Source organism: Neovison vison, chromosome 3, assembly GCF_020171115.1.
Source record: "Neovison vison isolate M4711 chromosome 3, ASM_NN_V1, whole genome shotgun sequence".
Taxonomy (NCBI): domain Eukaryota; kingdom Metazoa; phylum Chordata; class Mammalia; order Carnivora; family Mustelidae; genus Neogale; species Neogale vison.
The window spans coordinates 232760175-232781833 of record NC_058093.1 but is presented as its reverse complement, the minus strand read 5'-3'; the positions used below and the strand labels follow the sequence as shown (position 1 = coordinate 232781833).

The window sequence follows — 21659 nt, the reverse complement described above, 5'->3', positions numbered from 1 at the left end:
GGCATTGTTAAAAATCAATAAGCATTAAGTGAGCAGTTAATCAATAATCAGAGATGGGTAATTGATTTGCCCTAAAAACTATGGATCAGAAAGAGTAAATGATTTCAAGTAAAACAGTCACTGTTGACTTTAAGTAAAATGAGAAAAGTAAAATCAATCTTGGGTGACCTCTCCTACCTGTGTCCCTTCTTCCCTTTTTATTCTATCCTCTACCCATCAGGCTAAACTGTTTTTAATTCTTGTTCTTACCTTACTGTCAATGAATCTCTGATTTAAAAAAAAAAAACTTAGATAATAGTACCATTTATTCATTCAACAAATTTTTATTGAGTTTCATCAGGCATATGAGAGTATACCACTTTCATTAAGTCTAGAAGTGATTTGTAGGCTCTAGAGAAAGGTATGTGGGTAAGTTCTCCAGATTAATTTACTCCATGATGATTTTAAACAAAAAATCCCCTTCAAAAAAAACAAAACAGGGGTGTCAGTTGGTGGAGCATGCAACTCTTGACCTCGGGGTTGTAGGTTCAAGCCCCATGTTGGCCACACAGATCACTTAAAATAAACTCTTTTAAAAAACCACAATAGGGGTGCCTGGGCGGCTCAGTGGGTTAAGCCTCTGCCTTTGGCTCAGGTCATGATCTCAGGGTCCTGGGAATCGAGCCCCGCATCGGGCTTTCTGCTTGGCAGGGAGCCTGCTTCTGCCTCTCTCTCTTTCTGCCTGCCTCTCTGCCTACTTGTGATCTCTCTCTCTCTGTCAAATAAATAAAAAATAAATTTAAAATGAAAAACAGTCTGCGGGGTTTGAAGTGGTGGGGGGGTAGGAGGTTGGGGTACCAGGTGGTGGGTATTATAGAGGGCACAGCTTGCATGGAGCACTGAGTGTGGTGAAAAAATAATGAATACTGTTTTTCTGAAAATAAATAAATTGGAAAAAAAAGAATATGGTATATAATACATAAAGCATACAAAATTTTAAAAAATAAAATTAATTAATTAATTAATTAATTAAAAAATTAAAAACCACAATAGAATGGATACTATAGAAATAAGAAAACTGGAATATTAAGTGAGATCTATACAATAAGATTAAAATATACAATGGCAGCCAAAGAAATGAAAATTGCTAACATCATAAAAATGTTTTTTTAAAAATGATTTTATTTATATGAGAGAGAGTGAGAGAGCATGAGCAGGAAGAAGGGGAAGAGGGAGCAGGGAGCCTGAGGTGGGGCTCAATCCCAGGACCCCAGGATCAAGACCTGAGCCGAAGGCAGACACTTAACCGATGGAGCCACCAAGCCGCCCCTATAAATGTTTTCTACCAAGATCACTTAGTGATATACTGAAAGAATCAGGAATAAGAAACTATACAACGGAATACTATTTAGCACTAAAAAAGAATGAATGACTTACATATGCTATAATGGATAAACTTCAAAAGCTTATAAATGAAATCAATCAGACACAAGAGAATATATATTGGATGATTCCATCTATATGAAATGTCCAGAAAAGGAAAATCTACAGAGTCAGAAATTAGATTAGCAGTTCCCTAGTACAGGGGGTGGGTAGGAAATTAACAATAAATGGGCATGAAGAATTCAATTAGGATGAAGAAAATATTTTGGAACTGATTTATGATATTATTTTACAATAATAGTAAGTCTTCTTTAGAAACCACTGGATTGTAACTTAAAATAAATGAATTATGTGATAAGTAAAATATGTTTGCACACACAAAAAATCCATATGTACTTAGTGTTCTCCTCTCTTTTATAAATGTCATACTAGACAGTGCACCAAACTCTCTTTGAACCAAAGAAGGGAAGACAACTATTCCCTGGATCCATCTTGTTTTCTGATTACCAAACACGAACCCTTCTGCTCTTCTGCAAACCACCATCTGTTATCCACACATATTGAAGAATTATAGCAGAGCAAAACAGACATTCTCCCTTTCCAACACCTGGAGCCCAAATCCCATGTGAGCAAACTGAGCACCTTCCCTGACTCTACCCAAGATCTTATTCTTGGCATGCCGGACTGGCATGGAGCTAAGAAGGACGGAACTAGGCAGTAATGACAGTACTGCAAATAATGTTTCCTATAATCAAAACCTTTTTATTTTTTTGATGGCAAGAGAGAAGAGGAAATCTTTTCAACAGAATGGAAACATGACTTCTCTTTTATTAAGCTCCATGAATTCACCTACCCAGTCCTGAGTGCTTGCACTGTTTATCAAGAATATATGGATTTGTTTCATCATACTCTTTTTTTTTCCATTGAGGCATTTTATTTGTACATACGTATTAAACCCCTGAGAAAAAGAATTCCAGGATTTTCCCTCCTGTGTGTTTTCATCTTGCTTATTCATGGTCCATGATACCAGCTGAGGTTGTCAGTACAATGAAACCAAACTGGTGGGGTAGAAGCAGGTTATTCTTCCATTTTTCTACATCTTTCAGTTGTACATTAAATTGGGACTGATCATTCCACACTTGTTTAACCTGCCCCTGAGGTTCACAACAATTTTCCCCACTCTGTGATCATCAATGATTTCAAATTCGCCAATGTAATCATGCTTCATCATCACAGTGAGAAACCAGACGATGACTTTGGAGCACAGCCTAATAAGAACCTGGGTTTTGTCTCTCTTTTCAGCATTTTTTAAATTTATTTGACAGACAGAGATCACAAGTAGACAGAGAGGCAGGCAGAGAGAGAGGGAAGCAGGCTCCCTGCTGAGCAGAGAGCCCGATGAGGGATTCGATCCCAGGACCCCAAGATCATGACCTGAGCCGAAGGCAGCGGCTTAACCCACTGAGCCACCCAGGCGCCCTCTTTTAAGCATTTTTAATGCTCTTAAGAGCATGTGCCAGGACATTCATGCACATCACTATGGTGGCACTAAAGACAGAGGAAAGAAGGCAGGAGGGGTGAGTCCACAGAATTATGGGTAGCATAGTTTGTTTGTTTGTTTTAAGATTTTATTTATTTATTTATTTATTTATTTGGCACAGAGAGAGAGAGATCACAAGTAGGCAGAGCAGCAGGCAGAGAGAGGGGGAGGAAGCAGGCTCTGCACAGAGCAGAGAGCCCCATGCATGGCTCTATCCCATGAACCTGAGATTACAACGGGAGCTGAAGGCAGAGGCTCAACCCACTTAGCCACCCAGGCATACTGTTCTTAACTATCAACTCTGAATAAAACTTACCAGTGGAAATGTGCTCTCTCCATTCTGGTTGTGTCTCATCCTCAACTCTTTGTACAGATACCAGATGTAATTGACGGTGTAAAGAAATGAGGAAATGTAGAATATCTAGGTGAGAATAAAAAAAAAACCTCATAACTGTTATGGTCTGACTTCTTTCAATTTATTACATTATCTTCTACCATAAGAATCCTACTTAATGGTCTATTAATAATGTACCATCTAATATCCATAACATGCAAAACTGGGCCATGTCTGGGAATTCTACCCAGGCCTACCTATTTTACGTCTTGGATTCCTTATTTTATCCTTTTGACTATTTAGAGAAATCACATCATTAGCCACCTTTTCTCACCCAGCTGTTCTACATTTATGAAGATATCCTGGAGTATTTTTCTATTTTATTTTTTAATTGGAAAGACTGTAAAGGTTTCCATTTCTAATAATTTGAATTATTTGAACCAGTTTCCCATTTAAAAAAAAAAACTAAACATAGGGGGCATCTGGGTGGCTCAGTGGGTTAAAGCCTCTGCCTTCGGCTCAGGTTATGATCCCAGGGTCGTGGGATCGAGCCCTGCGTCAGGCTCTCTGCTCAGCAGGGAGCCTGCTTTCACCTCTCTCTCTCTCTCTGCCTGCATCTCTGCCTACTTGTGATAAATAAATAAAGTCTTAAAAAAACCTAAACATAGTAGATGAGATATTTTTTAGATCCTTAAAAGGATCAAAGAACTGACAAGATAGCAATGAATAAGCAGGACAAAATCCCAGAGAAAAAAATTTCTGCTTCCATCTTTGATGAAATAATAGAAATAGAATTTGCCCTTCAGCCTTAAAAACTAAAAATTGGGGAAAATATATGGAATATCCTGTTTTCAAATATTAAGGTAACCATCAGTCCAGAACAGTAATCCCTGAAAGAAGAAAAACAAGCAAACGACCCAACTCACTGGCAGGAAAAAGTGAGTGCCGTGAAGGAGAAACCAACAGACGGGCTGTCTTGGTGAGTGAGGAGGCAGAGTTCAGAGTTTGGAGAGGCCAAAGCAGCTATAATATATGAAGTAGATTATCAAAGAAGAAGTAGCTACACAGGTGTAGTGCTCTGGAGATTTGCAGTGGTACCGTCAAGTCCTTGATTAAGTACTGATCTATACATGTGAGACAGAAAACCATGAAGACCAGGAGCAGAACAACCACAGAGGAATAGGTGAAACAATCTCCAAAGCAATAGTTTGTGTTTCCATCACTCAGAGTGTAAAGATGTCCTAATACATAGGCAGGAAATGAAGATATTACAGCATAATAAGGTAGAATCATAAGAAGAGTCCCTTATGATTAGTGTCCCTTTGTCACTAATGGGACAAAATTAGCTGTACATGGAAAACTGTCTGAATCAAAGTTTAAAAGTATGTCTTAGAAAAATAAGCAAGTCTTGAGGGACGCCTGGGTGGCGCAGTTGGTTGGACGACTGCCTCCGGCTCAGGGCGTGATCCTGGAGTCCCGGGATCGAGTCCCACATCAGGCTCCCAGCTCCACGGGGAGTCTGCTTCGCTCTCTGACCTTCTCCTCGCTCATTCTCTCTCTCACTGTGTCTCTCTCTCAAATAAATAAATAAAATCTTTAAAAAAAAAAAAAGAAAAATAAGCAAGTCTTGAAAGCATCATATAGATTCAGAGTTCACTACATCCAAGCCAAAAAAAAATACATACATATATATATATGTATGTGTATACACACACACACACACACACACAGCAGATTGTACATTTCACAATGTATATATACATTGTGAAATCTGCTATGTCTGGCATCTAACAGAAACTCAATCAGTAAAACTGGTAACCATTTAAACTAAGATCAAGAAAGAACTAGAGTTGGGGTACCTGGGTGCCTTAGGTAAGCATCTGCCTTTGGCTCTGGTCATGATCCCACGATCCTGGGATTGAGCCCAGTGTCCAGCTCCCTGCTCAGCAGGGAGTCTGCTTCTACCTCTCCCTCTGCTCCTCAGCCCACCCATGCTCTTTCTACCTCTCCCTCTCAAACAAATAATATAAAAGAAAAGAAGAGAAGAGAAGACAAGAGAAGAGAACAGAAGAGAAAAGAAAAGAAAAGAGAAAAGAACCACAGTAAAATTAGGGGTAGCCTGGGTGGCTCAGTCGTTAAGCGAGTGCCTTCAGCTCAGGTCATAATCCTGAAGTCCTGGGCTCAAGCCCCAAATCCACATTGGGATCCCCACTCAGCAGGAAGCCTGCTTCTCCCTCTCCCATTCCCCCCTGCTTGTGTTCCCTCTCTATTTGTCTGTCTCTGTCAAATAAATAAATAAATAAAATCTTTTTTTTTTTTTTTAAGAAATCATGAAAGTACTGCATAGTGCTTTCAGGAAAAAAAAAGGAGGCTATACTACACAGCTTATTTTGTTTTTGTTTTTAATTTTATTTATTTATTTGAGAGAGAGAGTGAACAAGAGAGAGCACACAGCAGAGGGAGGGGCAGAGGGAGAGGAAGAAGCAAACTTCCCTGCTGGGGAGGGTACCCAACAACATAGGGCTCGATCCTAGGACCCTGGGATCATGACCTGAGCCAAAGACAGACACTTAACCAACTGAGCCACCCAGGTGCCACTATGCAGACTGTTTTTATGAACAAAGAATTAAGCTGATTATAAAACCTCTATAGAGATACTATCAAAAACAAAGAAAGAAAACTACAGAGCAATATATACTTCATGAATAGATACAAAACACTACCAACTGAATATATCAATAAATAAAAAGAAATACATAACTAACAGTATAATTAATCTGAAGAATGAAGGACAGATTGACATTTAAAGTCAATTAATGAATCCATAATGAGCTACGATTTCACACCTACTAGGATGGATATAATTAAAAAGATAATAATAACAAGTATTGGCAAGGATACAGTCATTGGAACTCTCATACACTATTGATCAGAATATAAGACAGTGTAATTGCTTTGGAAAACTGGCAGTACCTCAAAAGGTTCAAAACAGAGTTATACCATATGACCCAGAAGATGCACTCTTAGGTATATACCCCAGAGAAATGAAAACATGTCCACCCAAAAACTTGTACACAAACATTCAGATCAGCATTATTTATAATAGCCAAAAACTGGAAACAACTCAAATACCCATCACTTGTTGAATGAATAAATAAAGAGCTATATCCATTTAAAGAATATTATCCACCAATAAAAAGGAATGAAATCCTGATATATGCCACAACATGATGAACCTTGAAAACACTGTTCTCAGTGAAAGATGCCAGTCACAAAGGACCATATATTGTATTATTCCATTTATATGAAATGCATGATTCCATTTAAATGAAATGTCCAGAATAGGCAAAATTATAAAGACAACAAGTACAGTAGTGGTTACCGAGGGTTGGTAGGAGGAGACTGGAGAGTGATGAATAGGAAGTGTGCGGTTTGAGGTAATGAAAATATTCTATATATCAAAACTAATGATGTGCTAAAGGATGGTTAATTGAACATAATAAAATTTTTTAAAATATTCTAAAATTGATTGTGACGATGGTTGCCATTGACTTGTATACTTTAAATGTGTGAATTAGGGGCGCCTGGGGAGCTCAATCGGTTAAGCCTTTGCCTTCAGCTCAGGTCATGATCTCAGGGTCCTGGGATCGAGCCCCTCATAGGCTCTCCGCTCAGTGGGGAGCCTGCTTCCCCCTCTCTCCCTGCCTGCCTCTCTGCCAACTTGTGATCTCTCTCTCTGTGTGTGTCAAATAAATAAATAAATAAATAAAGTCTTTTTAAAAATAAATAAATAAATGTGTGAATTATATATCAATAAAGCTGTTAAAAGTAAATGCTAAACCACTCCTAGAGTCTACCACTTGGTCCTGGTGAATAATCCTTTTAATGTACTCTTGGATCCTATCGGCTAGTATCTTGGAAAGAATTCTTTTTTTAAAAAAAATATTTTATTTATCCATTTGACAGAGAGAGATCACAAGTAGGCAGAGAGGCAGGCAGAGAGAGAGAGGAGGAAGCAGGCTCCCTGCCGAGCAGAGAGCCCGACGCGGGACTCGATCCCAGCACCCTGAGATCATGACCTGAGCCGAAGGCAGCGGCTTAACCCACTGAGCCACCCAGGTGCCCCTCTTGGAAAGAATTCTTGCATGCACATTCATCATGAAAACTGGTCTGTAATTCTCCTTTTTGGTGGGGTCTTTGGGTTTTGGGGTCAGGATAATGCTGGCCTCATAGAACAAGTTTGGAAGTTTACCTTTCATTTATTTTTTTGAAACAGTTTCAGAGGAATAGGTATTAATTCTTCTTTAAATGATTGGTAGGGGAATTCCTGGGTGGCTCAGTCAGTTAAGTGTCCACCTTTGACTCAGGTCATGATGCCAGAATCCTGGAATCTAGCCCCATGTCATTGGGCTCCCTGCTCAGCAGGAGAGTCTGCTTTTTCCTCTCCTTCTGCTCTTCCCCCTGCTCATGCTCTCTCTTGCTCACTCACTCTCTCTTAAATAAATAAATAAAATCTTTTTAAAAAAATGTTTGGTAGAATTCCACTGGGAGTCCATCCAAAGTGGGCTCTTGTTTGTTGGGAGATTTTTGGATTACTGCTTCAATTTCTTTGCTGGTTATGAGCCTGTTCAGGTTCTATTTCTGTTCTATTTCTTCCTGTTTCAGATTTGGTAGTTTATATGTTTCCAGGAATGCATCCATTTCTTCCAGATTGCCTAATGTGTTGCCATATAGTTGCTCATAATATTCTTTTGTAGTTGTTTGTATTTCTTCGGTGTCGGTTGTAATTTCTCAACCATCATTTTGTTGTGGTTTCTCCTCATCATTTTGTTTATTTGGGCCCTTTCTCTTTTCTTTTTGCTAAGTCTTACTACAGGTTTATCGATCTTATTAAATTTTTTTGAAGAACCGACTCCTAGTTTCCTTGTGATATGTTCTACTGGTTTTTCCATTTCCATATTTCCATTTCCAATTTCTATATCATTGATTTCTGCTCTAATTTTCATTATTGCTCTTCTCCTTCTGGATGCAGCCTTTATTTGCTGTTCTTTTTCTAGCTCCTTTAGGTGCAAGATTAGGTTAGGTATTTGAGACTTTTCTTATTTCTTGAGAAAGGACTGTACTGCTGTAGACTTCCCTCTTAGGACTGTCTTTGGTGCATCCCAAAGGTTCTGAACTGTTGTATTTTCATTTTCATTTGTTTCCATGTATTTTTTTAACTCTTCTTTAATTTCCTAGTTGGCCCACTCTTTCTTTAGCAGGATGCTTATTAACCTCCATGTAATTGTGATCCTTTCAAAGTTTTTGTGAATGAATTCAAGTTTTAAAGCACTGTGGTCTGAGAATATGCATGGTATAATCTCAGTCTTTCTGTATGTTGAGATGTGATTTGTGACCCAGCATGTGATCTATTCTGGAGAATATTCCATGTGCACCCAAGAAGAATGTCTATTCTGTTCTCTAGGATGAAATGCTCTGAATATATCTATTAAATCCATCTGGTCCAGTGTGTCAGTCAAAGCCCTTGTTTCAGTGTGATACACCACATCAATAAAAGAAAGGAACAAGAACCATATTATCCTTCAGTAGATGCAGAAAAAGCATTTAACAAAGTACAGCATCCTTTTTTGATTAAAAACTCTCTGCTAAAGAACCAAGATACCCTTCAACGGATGAATGGATAAGGAAGATGTGGTCCATATACACTATGGAGTATTATGCCTCCATCAGAAAGGATGAATACCCAACTTTTGTAGCAACATGGATGGGACTGGAAGAGATTATGCTGAGTGAAATAAGTCAAGCAGAGAGAGTCAATTATCATATGGTTTCACTTATTTGTGGAGCATAACCAATAGCATGGAGGACAAGGGGCGTTAGAGAGGAGTAGGGAATTTGGGTAAATTGGAAGGGGAGGTGAACCATGAGAGACTATGGACTCTGAAAAACAGTCTGAGGGGTTTGAAGTGGTGGGGGGGTGGGAGGTTGGGGTACCAGGTGGTGGGTATTATAGACGGCACAGCTTGCATGGAGCACTGGGTGTGGTGAAAAAATAATGAATAATGTTTTTCTGAAAATAAATAAATTGGGAAAAAAAACTCTCTGCTATATAAGGCTAGAAAAAACATACTCCAATATCATAAAAACTATATGAAAAACCCACAGCAAATATCATCCTTCATAAGGAAAAACTGAGAGCTTTTCTCTTAAGGTCAGGAACACAACAGGGATATCCACTCTCACCACTGTTGTTCAACACAGTACTGGAAGTCTTAGCCTCAACAATCAGACAACAAAAAGAAATAAAATCCATCCAAATAGCAAAGAAGAAGTCAAACTTTTACTCTTCATAGATGACATGATACTCTATAAAGAAAGACTCTATAAAAGACTACCCAAAAACTGCTGGAACTGATACAGGAATTCAGCAAAGTCACAGAATATAAAATCTATGCACAGAAAAGTCAGTTGCATTTTCATACACTAACAATGAAACAGAAGAAAGAAAAATCAAAGAATAGATACCATTTACAACTGCACCAAAAACCATAAAATACCTAGAAATAAACCTAACCAAAGAGGTAAAGGATCCATACTCTGAAAATATAGAACAATTAAGAAAGAAAGTAAAGAAGACAAAGAAATGGAAAAACATCCCATGCTCATGGATTGGAAAAACAAATATTGTTAAAAAGTCTATGCTACCCAAAACAATCTACACATTCAATGCAATTCCTATCAAAATGCCATCAGCATTTTTCACAGAGTGGAACAAATAATCCTAAAATTTTTATGGAACCAGAAAAGACCATTAATAGCCAAAAGAATCTTGAAAAAGAAAACCAGAGCTGGAGGCATCACAATTTCAGACTTCAAACTATATTACAAAGCTGTAATCATCAAGACAATATGGTACAGGCACAAAAACAGACACACGGATCAATGGAACAGAATAGAGAATCCAGAAATGGACCCTCAACTGTATGGTCAACTAATCTTTGACAAAGCAGTAAAGAATAGCCAATGGAAAAAAGACAGTCTCTTCAACAAATGATGGTGAAAAAACTGGACAGCCACATGCAGAAGAATGAAACCAGACCACTTTGTTAAACCATACACAAGAACAGGGGCGCCTGGGTGGCTCAGTGGGTTAAGCCTTTGCCTTCAGCTCAGGTCGTGATCTTGGGGTCCTGGGATCAAGCCCTACATTGGGCTCTCTGCTTAACAGGGAGCCTGCTTCCCCCCTTACTCTGCCTACTTGTGATCTCTCTCTGTCAAATAAATAAAATCTTTTAAAAAAACACCATACACAAAAACAGACTCAAAATGGAAGAAAGACCTAAATATGAGACAGGAATCCATCAAAATCCTAGAGGAGAACACAGGCAGCAACCTCTTTGTCCTCAGCCACAGCAACTTTTTGCTAGACACATCTCCAAAGGCAAGAGGAGCAAAAGCAAAATGAACTACTGGGATTTCATAAAAATAAAAAGTTTTGCACATCAAAACTAAAAGGCAACCTACAGAATGGGAGAAGATATTTGCAAATGTCTTATTACATAAAGGGCTAGTAACCAAAGTATGTAAAGAACTTTCAAACTTAACATCCAACAAAACAAAACAAAAAATCCTGTCAAGAAATGGGCAAAAAGGGGTGCCTGGGTGTTTCAGTGGGTTAAAGCCTCTGCCTTCAGCTCAGGTCATGATCCCAGGGTCCTGGGATCGAGCCTCACATTGGGCTCTCTGCTTAGCAGGGAGCCTGCTTCCTCCTCTTTCTCTCTGCCTGCCTCTCTGCCTACTTGTGATCTCTGTCTGTCAAATAAACAAATAAAATCTTTAAAAAAAAAAAACCTTAAAAAAAAAGGGCAGAAAACATGAATAGATATTTTTCCAAAGAAGACACAGAAATGGCTAACAGACAAATGAAAAAAATGTTCAATGACTCAGCATCAGGAAAATACAAATCAAAACCACAATGAGATACCACCTCACACCAGTCAGAATGGCTAAAATTAACAACTCGGGAAACAAAAGATGTAGAGGAAGGGGAACCCTCTAAAACTGTTGGTGGGAATACAAACTGGTACAGCCACTCTGGAAAACAGTATGGAGGTTCCGCAAAAAGTTAAACACAGAGGCGCCTGGATGGCTCAGTGGGTTAAGCCTCTACCTTCAGCTCAGGTCATGATCTCAGGGTTCTGGGATCAAGTCCCCCATCGGGTTCTCTGCTCAGCAGGGAGCCTGCTTCCCCTCTCTCTCTGCCCATCTCTCTGCCTACTTGTGATGTCTCTCTCTGTGTCAAATAAATAAATAAAATTAAAAAAAAATTAAACACAGAGCTACCCTATGACCCAGCAATTGCACTACCAGGTATTTATCCAATGGATATGCAGTCATCTGAAGAAGCATATGATCCCCAGTGCTCATATAAGCAATGCTCACAATACCCAAACTATGGAAGAGACCAGATGTCCATCAACAGATGAAAGGATAAAGATGTATATGTGTATACATATACAATGGAATATTACTAATCCATCAAAAAGAATTAAATCTTACCATTTGCAATGATGTGGATGGAAATGGAGGGAATTACGATAAGCGAAATAAGTCAATCAAAGAAAAACAATTATCATATGACTTCACTCATATGTGGAAATTAAGAAACAAAACAGAAGACCATAGGGGAATGGAGGAAATAAGATGAAATCAGAGAGAGCGACAAACCATAATAGACTCTTAACTAGAAGAAACAAACTAAGAGTTACTGGAGGGGAAGTGGGTAGAGGGTTGGGGTAACTGGGTGGGGGCACTAAGGAAGGCACTTAATGGAATGAGCACTGGGTGTTATATGCAACTGATGAATCACTAAATTCTACCTCCGAAACAGTAATACACTATATGTTAATTGAATTTAAATAAAATTAAACAAATGAATGTAATAGGATTCTATACATTACAATTGGTCATGACATCCCAATAACTAAATAGTTGTTGGATTAGTTTTATCCCTATATAGCTTGCTCAATATTTTTTGTTGATTGCTGACACCATTATATACTCATGAAACTGATTTTTAAACTCCTATGTTTTTCTAAGAGTTTCATTGTTTCAGCTCTGAAATTTTAAGTCTCTAATCTACTTTGAGTTAATATTTGTGTGTTGTGTAATGTAAATTCAGCCTTTTGCATGTAGATATCCAGTTGACCAAACACAATTTATTGAAAAGGCTATACTTTCCCCGCTGAACTGTTTTAGCCACTATGTCAAAAGCTGATTATTCAAAATGTTAGGGTTTATTTCTGGGCTCTCAGCTCTATTCCATTGACATATACGTCAATCTTTATACCAGTACCACACTGTCTTGATTAATGAAACTTTGTAGTAAGTTTCAAAATCAGGAAGTGTGAGTAGTCTGGCTCTGTTCTTTTTCAAGATCGTTTTGGCCACTCTGGGTCTTTTGTATTTCCACAAATTTTGGATCAACTCATCAATTTCTGCAAAAAAAAAAAAAAAAAAGGCAGTTGGAACTTTCATAGGAATTGTGATAAAACTGTAGGTCACTTGGGGATCATCTTGTTGTCATCTTAAAAATATTGTCTTATACAACTATCATATGATCTCCCTGATATGAGGAAGTGGAGATGCATGTGAGGAGTTTGGAGGGTAGGAAAAGAAAAAATGAAACAAGATGGGATCGGGAGGGAGACAAACCATCAGAGACTCTTAATCTCACAAAACAAACTGAGGGTTGCTGGGGGGAGGGGGGTCGGGAGAGGATGGGGGGTTATGGACATTGGGGAGGGTATGTGCTATTGTGAGGGCTGTGAAGTGTGTAAACCTGGCAATTCACACACCTGTACGCCTGGGGCTAAAAATACATTATATGTTTATAAAAAAAAACACTTAGAAAACAAAACAAAACAAATATTGTCTTATATGGGCACCTAGCTGGTGGGTTGGTTAGGTAAACTAACTCTTGATTCTGCCTCAGGTCATGATCACAGGATCCTGGGATCGAGCCCCAGGTCAAGCTCCCTGTTCAGTGGGGAGTCTACTTGTCTCCCTCTCCCTCTACCCCTACTCAGCCTGTGCTCGCTCTCTCTCTTTCTCTCTCTCAAATAAATCTTCAAAATAAATTGTCTTGTGAGGCATGTATGGCTGGCTCAGAGAGTAGAACATGCAACCCTTATCTAGGGGCTATGAGTTCAAGCCCCACATTGGACTTAGAACTTACCTTAATAAAAAAAGAAAAAAATACTGTTTTTGATCCATCAACATAGAATTCCTTTCCATTTACTTAGATTTTATTTGTCAACAATATTTTATAGTTTCTAGCATACTATTTTTTTAAAAGATTTTATTTATTTGACAGAGATCACAGGTAGGCAGAGAGAGAGGAGGAAGCAGGTTCCCTGTGGAGCAGAGAGCCTGATGCGGGGCTCGATCCCAGGATGCTGGGATCATGACCTGAGCCAAAGGCAGAGGCTTTAACTCACTGAGCCACCCAGGCACCCCCAGGATCATTACTTTTAAATCATGGATACTTCTCCACTATTTGCATGTACCATTATTTATTTAATCATTCTTTAACTGATAGTTATTTGAGTTCTAACCTTCTGTTATTACAAAAAAATGATGTATGAGTAAGTAACATTTTTGCCCAGTCATGCAAATATTTCCAAAGAATAAATTTCTGGAAGTAAAACCACCATATGAAAATTATTATTTTTTGGGACGCCTGGGTGGCTCAGTCGGTTGGACGACTGCCTTTGGCTCAGGTCATGATCCCGGAGTCCCAGGATCGAGTCCCGCATCGGGCTCCCAGCTCCACGGGGAGTCTGCTTCTCCCTCTGACCTTCTCCTCGCTCATGCTCTCTCTCTCACTGTCTCTCTCTCAAATAAATAAATAAAGTCTTTAAAAAAAAAAAAGAAAATTATTATTTTTTGAGAGATATCACAAAATTGCATATAAAATATTTTTACCAATTGATATTACCAGCAAATATTCCTGTTTTCTTCATATTCTCATCAGTTTGTATTATGTCTTATTTTTTTAAGATTTTATTTATTTGATAGAGAGAGACACAGTGAAAGAAGAAACACAAGCAGGGGGAGTGGGAGAGGAAGAAGCAGGCTTCTTCCCAAGCAGGGAGCCCGATGTGGGGTTCAATCCCAGGACTCTGGGATCATGACCTGAGCAGAAGGCAGACACTTAACATCTGAGCCACCCAGGTGCCATGCCATCTTATTATTATTTTAATTCATACTTTAATTATTAGAAGGATTGAGCATCTTTTCACTTATTGGACTTTTTATTTCTTCTGGAAACTTCCCATTTACATATTCTGTGAGTCAAATTAATCTCTTGCAAAGCCCACCCAGCTCAACCAAACAATCAAACATACATGGTTTTTATAAGCCACTGACCTCTATATAGTCACTGACCTCTCAAAAATGACAGCTTAAGTAGGAGGGAACACAATCACACTGTCATTATCAAGGTATAACAGCCACCTTGGCTTATGTCCCAGATAGGCAGTCCATGACTTTAGCTTCAGTCCATGAAATGCTACAATCCATGAATTTAGCTTCCAAGATCTCTGTAAGGAACATGCCTAATTTTAAGATTCATTGTATCCAGAGAAGCTAAAGGTATTAATGCTTTATTTACAACCTTCCTAGTTTGGGTGTATTTCATTTATCAGGGGTCATTTTTTTTTTTTTAAGATTTTATTTATTTATTTGAGAGAGAGAGACAGTGAGAGAGAGCACGAGCGAGGAGAAGGTCAGAGAGCGAAGCAGACTCCCCATGGAGCTGGGAGCCCGATGCGGGACTCGATCCCGGGACTCCAGGATCACGCCCTGAGCCGAAGGCAGTCGTCATTTTTACTGTAAAAAATGTTGGGGGCGCCTGGGTGTCTCAGTCGTTAAGCGTCTGCCTTCAGCTCAGGTCGATCCCAGCCTCCTGGGATGGAGCCAGACATCAGGCTCTCTGCTCGGCGGGAAGCCTTCTTCTCCCTCTCCCACTCCCCGGGCTTGTATTCCCTCTCTCATTGTCTCTCTCTGTGTCAAATACATGAAATCTTACAAAACGAAAAAAAGAAATGTTGCCTGCAAATACTACTGATGTTCCAACCTAGCTGATTTCCAGAAGAATAGTAGGCATACCTTGTTCTATTGTGCCTCACTTTACTGCTCTTTAGAGATACTGCATTTTTTACAAATAGGTTTGTGGAAACCCTATATCAACCAAGTCTACTGGCACCATTTTCCCAACAGCATTTGTGTACTTCATATCTCTCTGTTACATTCCAGTAATTCTCAAACTATTTCAAACTTTTTCATTATGCTATATTTGTTATGGTGATCTTTGATCTTTAATGTTACTATTGCAATGGTTTGGGACCCCCCAAACCATACCCATACAAGACAATGAACTTAACTGATAAATACTGTGTGTGTCCTGATCGCTGTAGCAACTGGTCATTCCTCCATCTCTCCTTTTCCTCAGTCCTCCCTATTCTCTGAGACATAACAATATTGAAGTTAAACATCTTAATAATCTGCAATGGCTTCTGTAACTGTTTAACCAAAAGGAAGAGTAGCATGTTTCTCAGATTATTATTTTTTTAAGATTTTATTTATTTATTTGACAGAGAGAGAGAGAGATCACAAGTAGACAGAGAGGCAGGCAGAGACAGAGGGGGAAGCAGGCTCCCTGCTAAGCAGAGAGTCCAATGCAGGGCTCAATCCCAGGACCCTGAGATCATGACCTGAGCCGATGGCAGAGGCTTAACCCACTGAGCCACCCAAGCGTTCCCTCAGATTTTTTTTTTTTAAGATTTTACTTATTTTAGACAGTGAGAGAGAGAGCAAGTGGGGAGGAGAGGAAGAAGCAGGCTCCCCACTGAGTTCAACCCCAGGACACTGGGATCATGACCTCTGCGGAAGGTAGATGCTGAACAAATTGAGCCACCGAGACACCCCTGTTTCTCACTTTATTTATTTTTTATTTTTAAAGATGTTATTTATTTATTTATTTGACACAGAGAGAGAGAGAGAGACAACACAAGCAGGGGAGTAGGAGAGGGAAAAGCAGGCTCCCTGATGAGCAGGAAGCCTGATGTAGGGCTTAATCCCAGGACCCTGGGATGGTGACCTGAGCAGAAGGGAGACACTTAACGACTGAGCAACCCAGGCACCAGTTTTTCACTTTAAACTAAAAGCCAGAAATGGTTAAGCTTAGTGAGGAAGGCATGTCAAAAGCCAAGACAGGTCAAAAGCTTGGCCTCTTATATCAGTTAGCAAAGTTGTGAGTACAAAGAAAAAGTTCTTAAAGGAAATTAGAAAAGCTATTCCAGTGAACACAAAAATGGTAAGTGAAACAACCTTACTGCTGATAGAGCTTCAGTGATCTAAATAGAAGATTAAACTAACCACAACAATGCCTTAAGCCAAAACCTAATCTAGAGCAAGGCCCTAACTCTTCAATTCTATGAAGACTGAGAGAAATGAGGATGCTATAGCAGGACACTTTGAAGCTAGCAGAAGTTGGTTCATGAGATTTAAGAAAAGAAGCCATCTCCATAACATAAAAGTACAAGGTAAAGCAGTAAGTGTTGATGTAGAAAAGCTGCAGCAAGTTACTCATAAGATCTAGCTATGATAATTAATGGTGGCTATACGAAACAACAGATTTTCAATATACATGAAGCAGCCTTTTATTGAAAGAAGATGCTGTCTAGCACTTTCCTAATTAGAGAGGAGAAGTCAATGCTTGGCTTTAAAGCTTCAAAAGACAGGCTAACTTTCAGGGGCATCTGGGTGGCTTAGTTGGTTAAGCATCTGCCTCTTGCTCGGTCATGATCCCAGGATCCTGGGACTGAGGCCCATGTCAGGCTCTCTGTTCACTGAGCAACTTGCTCCTACCTCTTCCTCTGCCCCTCTCCCTTCACATATCTTCCCAGCCACCATGCCCCAGCTCATGCTCTCTCACTCTCGCCTCTCAAATAAATAAATAAATAAATAAAATCTCCAATTAAAAAAGGGGGGGGGCGCCTGGGTGGCTCAGTCAGTTAAGCCTCTGCCTTGATCTCAGGGTCCTGGTACTGAGCCCTGCATTGGGCTCTCTGCTCGGTGGGGAGCCTGTTTCCCCCCTCTCTCTGTCTGCCTCTCTGCCTACTTATGATCTCTCTCTCTCTGTCAAATAAATTAAAAAAATATTAACAAAAATAAAATAAAATAAAAGGACTGGCCAACTTTCTTGTTAAGGGCTAATGTAAGTTGAAGCCAATGCTCACTTACTTTCAGAAAAAAATCTAGGACCCTTAAGAATCATGCCCATAAGTCTACTCTGCCTGTGCTCTAGAAATGAAAAAGAGAGAGAGAGAGAAAGAAAGGAAAAAAGCTTGCCTGAATGACAGCACATCTGTTTACAACATGGTTTAATGAGTAATTTTAACCCACTGTTGAGACCTGCTGCTCAGACAAAAAGATTCCTTTCAAAATATTACTACTGCTCATTGACAATGTACTGGGTCACCCAAGAGCTCTGATAGAAATACACAATGAGACCAATATTGTTTTCCTGCCTGCTAACACAATATCCATTCTGCATCCCATGGGATCAAGGAGTAATTTAGACTTTCAAGTTTTATTATTTGATACATTTCATAAGGCTATAACTGTCACAGATAGTAATGTCTCTGACTGATCTAGGTAAAGTAAATTGAAAACCTCTGGAAAACATTCATCATTCTAGTAACATTAAGAACATTTGTGATTCTTTGGGAGAGGTCAAAATATGGGGTTTGGGGAGGGATAGGGTGTTTGTGTGTTGGACACTGGGGAGGGTATGTGCCGTGGTGAGTGCTGTAAATTGTGTAAGACTGAGGATTCACAGACCTGTACCCCTGAGGCAAATAATATATTATATGTTAATAAGATAATATTTTTAAAAATCAACATTAACAGGAGTTTGGAAGAAGCTGATTCCAACCCGCATGTATGACTTTGAGGTATTTAAAACTTCAGTGGAGGAAGTACTTCAGCTGTGGTGGAAATTGGGAGAGAACTAGAAGTGGAGCCTGAAGATGAGACTAAATTTCTGCAATCTCATGATCAGACTTTAGAGGATGTGTGCTCCAAAGTATAGTATAATGACTGCCACACTGTAAACAATAAGTTTTCATCGAATAACTCTGAGTTCCTTTACCCAAGGCCATAGGCAGATGCAAGTTTAGATTTTAGGAAAAAATCTTAAAGGAAGATCCCTAAAACCTTCCCACCATTACTATGACAAACATATGAGAGAAGTGATGATCTATATTAGGGAGTGGTGTCCTTTAAATTACATGGCTATTCAACACTGGCAGTTTTAAGAAGCAATAGGTATCCATTATATACAATGGAATATGATTCACCCACAAAAAAAAAAAAAAGAAATCTTCCATTTGCAACAACATGGATGGATCTAGAGAATATTATGCTAAGTGATATAAAGAAAGAAACATACCATATGATTTCACTCATATGTGGAATTTAAGAAACAAAACAAAAGAGCAAAGAGAGAGACACCAAGAAATAGACTTTTAATTAGAGAATTGATGGTTACCAGAGGGGAGGGAGTTGGGGGCTTGGGTAAAATAAGTGATGGGATTAAAGACTACGCCTATCATGATGAGCACCAGGTGATGTATGGAAGTGTTGAATCACTATATAGTACACCTGAAACTAATATAACACTGTATGTTAACTAACTGGAATTAAAATTAAAACTTAAAAAAAAAAAAAAAAGTAATTTCATTTAAGCCCAGTAGAGGGAACCAGGATGTCATCGTATCTGACTGATTCCGCCACCCTCCCACTAGATATGTAAACATTCTAAATTTGACACTTCTCTCAGGTTTCAAATTTAAAAATCTGTAAAATCCTGAGAGCATTGTTGTTAACAACCTTGATGATTATGACTAATATTAACATTCTTCAATATCAAATAGGGGTGACTAATTATAAATTTATCATCCTTTGGGGCACCTGGGCTGCTGAAATGGTTAAGCATTTGCCTTTAGCTCAGGGCATGATCTCCAGATCCTAGGATCAAGCCCCATGTCAGGCTCCCAGATTGGCGGGGAGTCTGTTTCTCTCCCTCTCCCTCTGCCTCTTCCACTGCTTGTGCTCTTTCTCTCTCTCTCTCTTTCACTCTCAAATAAATAAATAAAATCTTTTTAAAAATAAAATAAAATAAACTTATCATCCTAACTACTTGTAGTCTTTTGAGACACTCACAACTCATCAAATCCATTATCTTTATTCTCCTAAAATCCCAGTGAGGCAAACAGTTACAGAATGACTGCCATGTATAAAGAAGAATTTATAATAGGGAAGATGAGTAAGAACCATCTATTCAACCTTATATTTGTATAATGCCTTATAACTTAAAAGTACTTTTACAAGCCGGCTGAACCACCTTAGGACTAGGCCCCTTTCCTGTCACACCCCTTCTCCCCTCCTGTCCTCTGGGAAGGGCTCCCCCCAGGGCAGGGGGCTATGGTGGTCCTCACCGCAGGGCTCCCCTGCCCTGTCCCTCCTCGCTGCACTCTTGCAGGGGGTCTGGCCACCGGGGGAGGGGGTGCTCCCAGGCCCTGACCGCCCCCACCCCGTGTTCCTGCCGTGTTGAGTCTGGCTCATCCCTGCCTGAATAAAGCAATCCTTGGTCTCTGAAAAAAAAAAAAAGTACTTTTACATATATACTGACATATGATCTTATTTTTGTGATTAAAAAAAACAAAACTAGTACTTTAACATGACTTATTTAAGGTCTGTTAAGCAGCAGAAGCAAGATCACTGCTATTATTAAATTAGTAAAAAACCAATGTAAGAACTTATTTGCCCCAAATATCTCCTACACCAATCTAAAACATATCCAAAAGATAACTCCAGAATCTCAATTTTCAACCAGACCTTTTTTTGTTTTTTTTTAATTGAATCCTGAAACTAAATAAGATCTTAATAGCTTATTTAGTTCACTCACTTACAAAATGAAGATACCTAAACTTAAAATGTGGTTTTCTACTTTTTTTTGTCTTGAAAAGACAGCAGCTCAAACTTACCATAGAAAATAGAAATATAGTACAATCTAATATAAAAATACTTTCAGATGGGATTTTGAACAAATTCATTCTTGTCTCTGTAGATAAGAACACATTCTCTGAGCAACAGAAAATAAGGTAAGAGAATTATACTCTAAAGTAGATTCTAGATGTCCCAAAACACTTAACAGTTTGGGTAAAGCTACTTCTGTTACATGGACCTAGGATACAAGGGATTTTTGCTATTGTTGTTAAAAGTATTCACTCTTAACAAAGGCGAGTGATCATGACACAAATCTGTTCTGTCACAGATCAGACATGGTGCCATGGCATTAATCAGATGTTGGTTAGTACACCATGGCTAAAAGAGATAGCAGCTAAAGTGGGCTAGCGTCAGAAATCTACCCATAGAAAAGGGCTTAGGGCCTTTAAGCATGAAATTAAATCCAGAGAAGTCAGCTATCAATTAGCAAAAGTTTATTTGAGGTCCTATTATATTTAAACCAGATCCTAAAAATCACAATAATAATGTCACACAAACCACTAGCCACTGTAAAATTTAGGCCTTGGAGTTAGGCAGGCTAAGTCCAAAAGATCAGAGAGGCAGTGAGAATGTATTAACAAGCAAATATCATGAAGTAAAATCCTAGATAAGAGAATATTTTTTAATAGACTGCTTTTTACCAGACAAATTCAGAAGGTAACAGATCAATAAATATGGGGAGGAAACAAAAGGCCTGCAGGTGAATTCTGTTCCTAAGATAATCAGCAGATATCCTATTTTACCTCCAAAAATAACAAGAACAGCAATAATTCACACTAGGGGCAAGTACTTTGCATTTTTACCAAGTTTAGTCTTCATGACAACCCTAAGAATCCCATCATTATTCACATCTTACAAGGGAAACTAAGACTTAGGAAAAATAACTTGCTTAAAAATCATACAGCTAGGGTGCCTGGGTGGCTCAGTGGGTTAAGCCGCTGCCTTCGGCTCAGGTCATGATCTCAGGGTCCTGGGATCGAGTCCCGCATCAGGCTCTCTGCTCAGCAGGGAGCCTGCTTCCTCCTCTCTCTCTCTCTCTCTGCCTGCCTCTCTGCCTACTTGTGATCCCTCTCTGTCAAATAAATAAATAAAATCTTTTTAAAAAAATCATACAGCTAATAGGTACCAGAACTGGGATTTAAACCCAGATCTGTTTGACTCCAAACTCTATGCTTTAACTTCAAGCCACGATTTTCATGTTGTCTGCAATTCAAACTGGTATCTCTAAAGTATCTGACCAGCATACTCTTCTAGGAAATGAAACATGGTTCATTCACTAAGAAAAGA

General features: G+C 39.0%; 1 protein-coding gene and 1 pseudogene across 1 annotated transcript in view; both read right to left on the bottom strand.

The window, feature by feature from the left end:
* TMEM116 (transmembrane protein 116) overlaps nt 1-21659 on the bottom strand; it is a 54621-nt gene that overhangs the window by 7675 nt on the left and 25287 nt on the right. The window contains exon 5 of the mRNA XM_044244254.1: nt 3219-3323. Within this exon, the coding sequence (XP_044100189.1) occupies nt 3219-3323 (105 nt within the window). The remainder of the gene's footprint in view (nt 1-3218; nt 3324-21659) is intronic.
* LOC122902093 lies at nt 2313-2906 on the bottom strand (annotated as a pseudogene).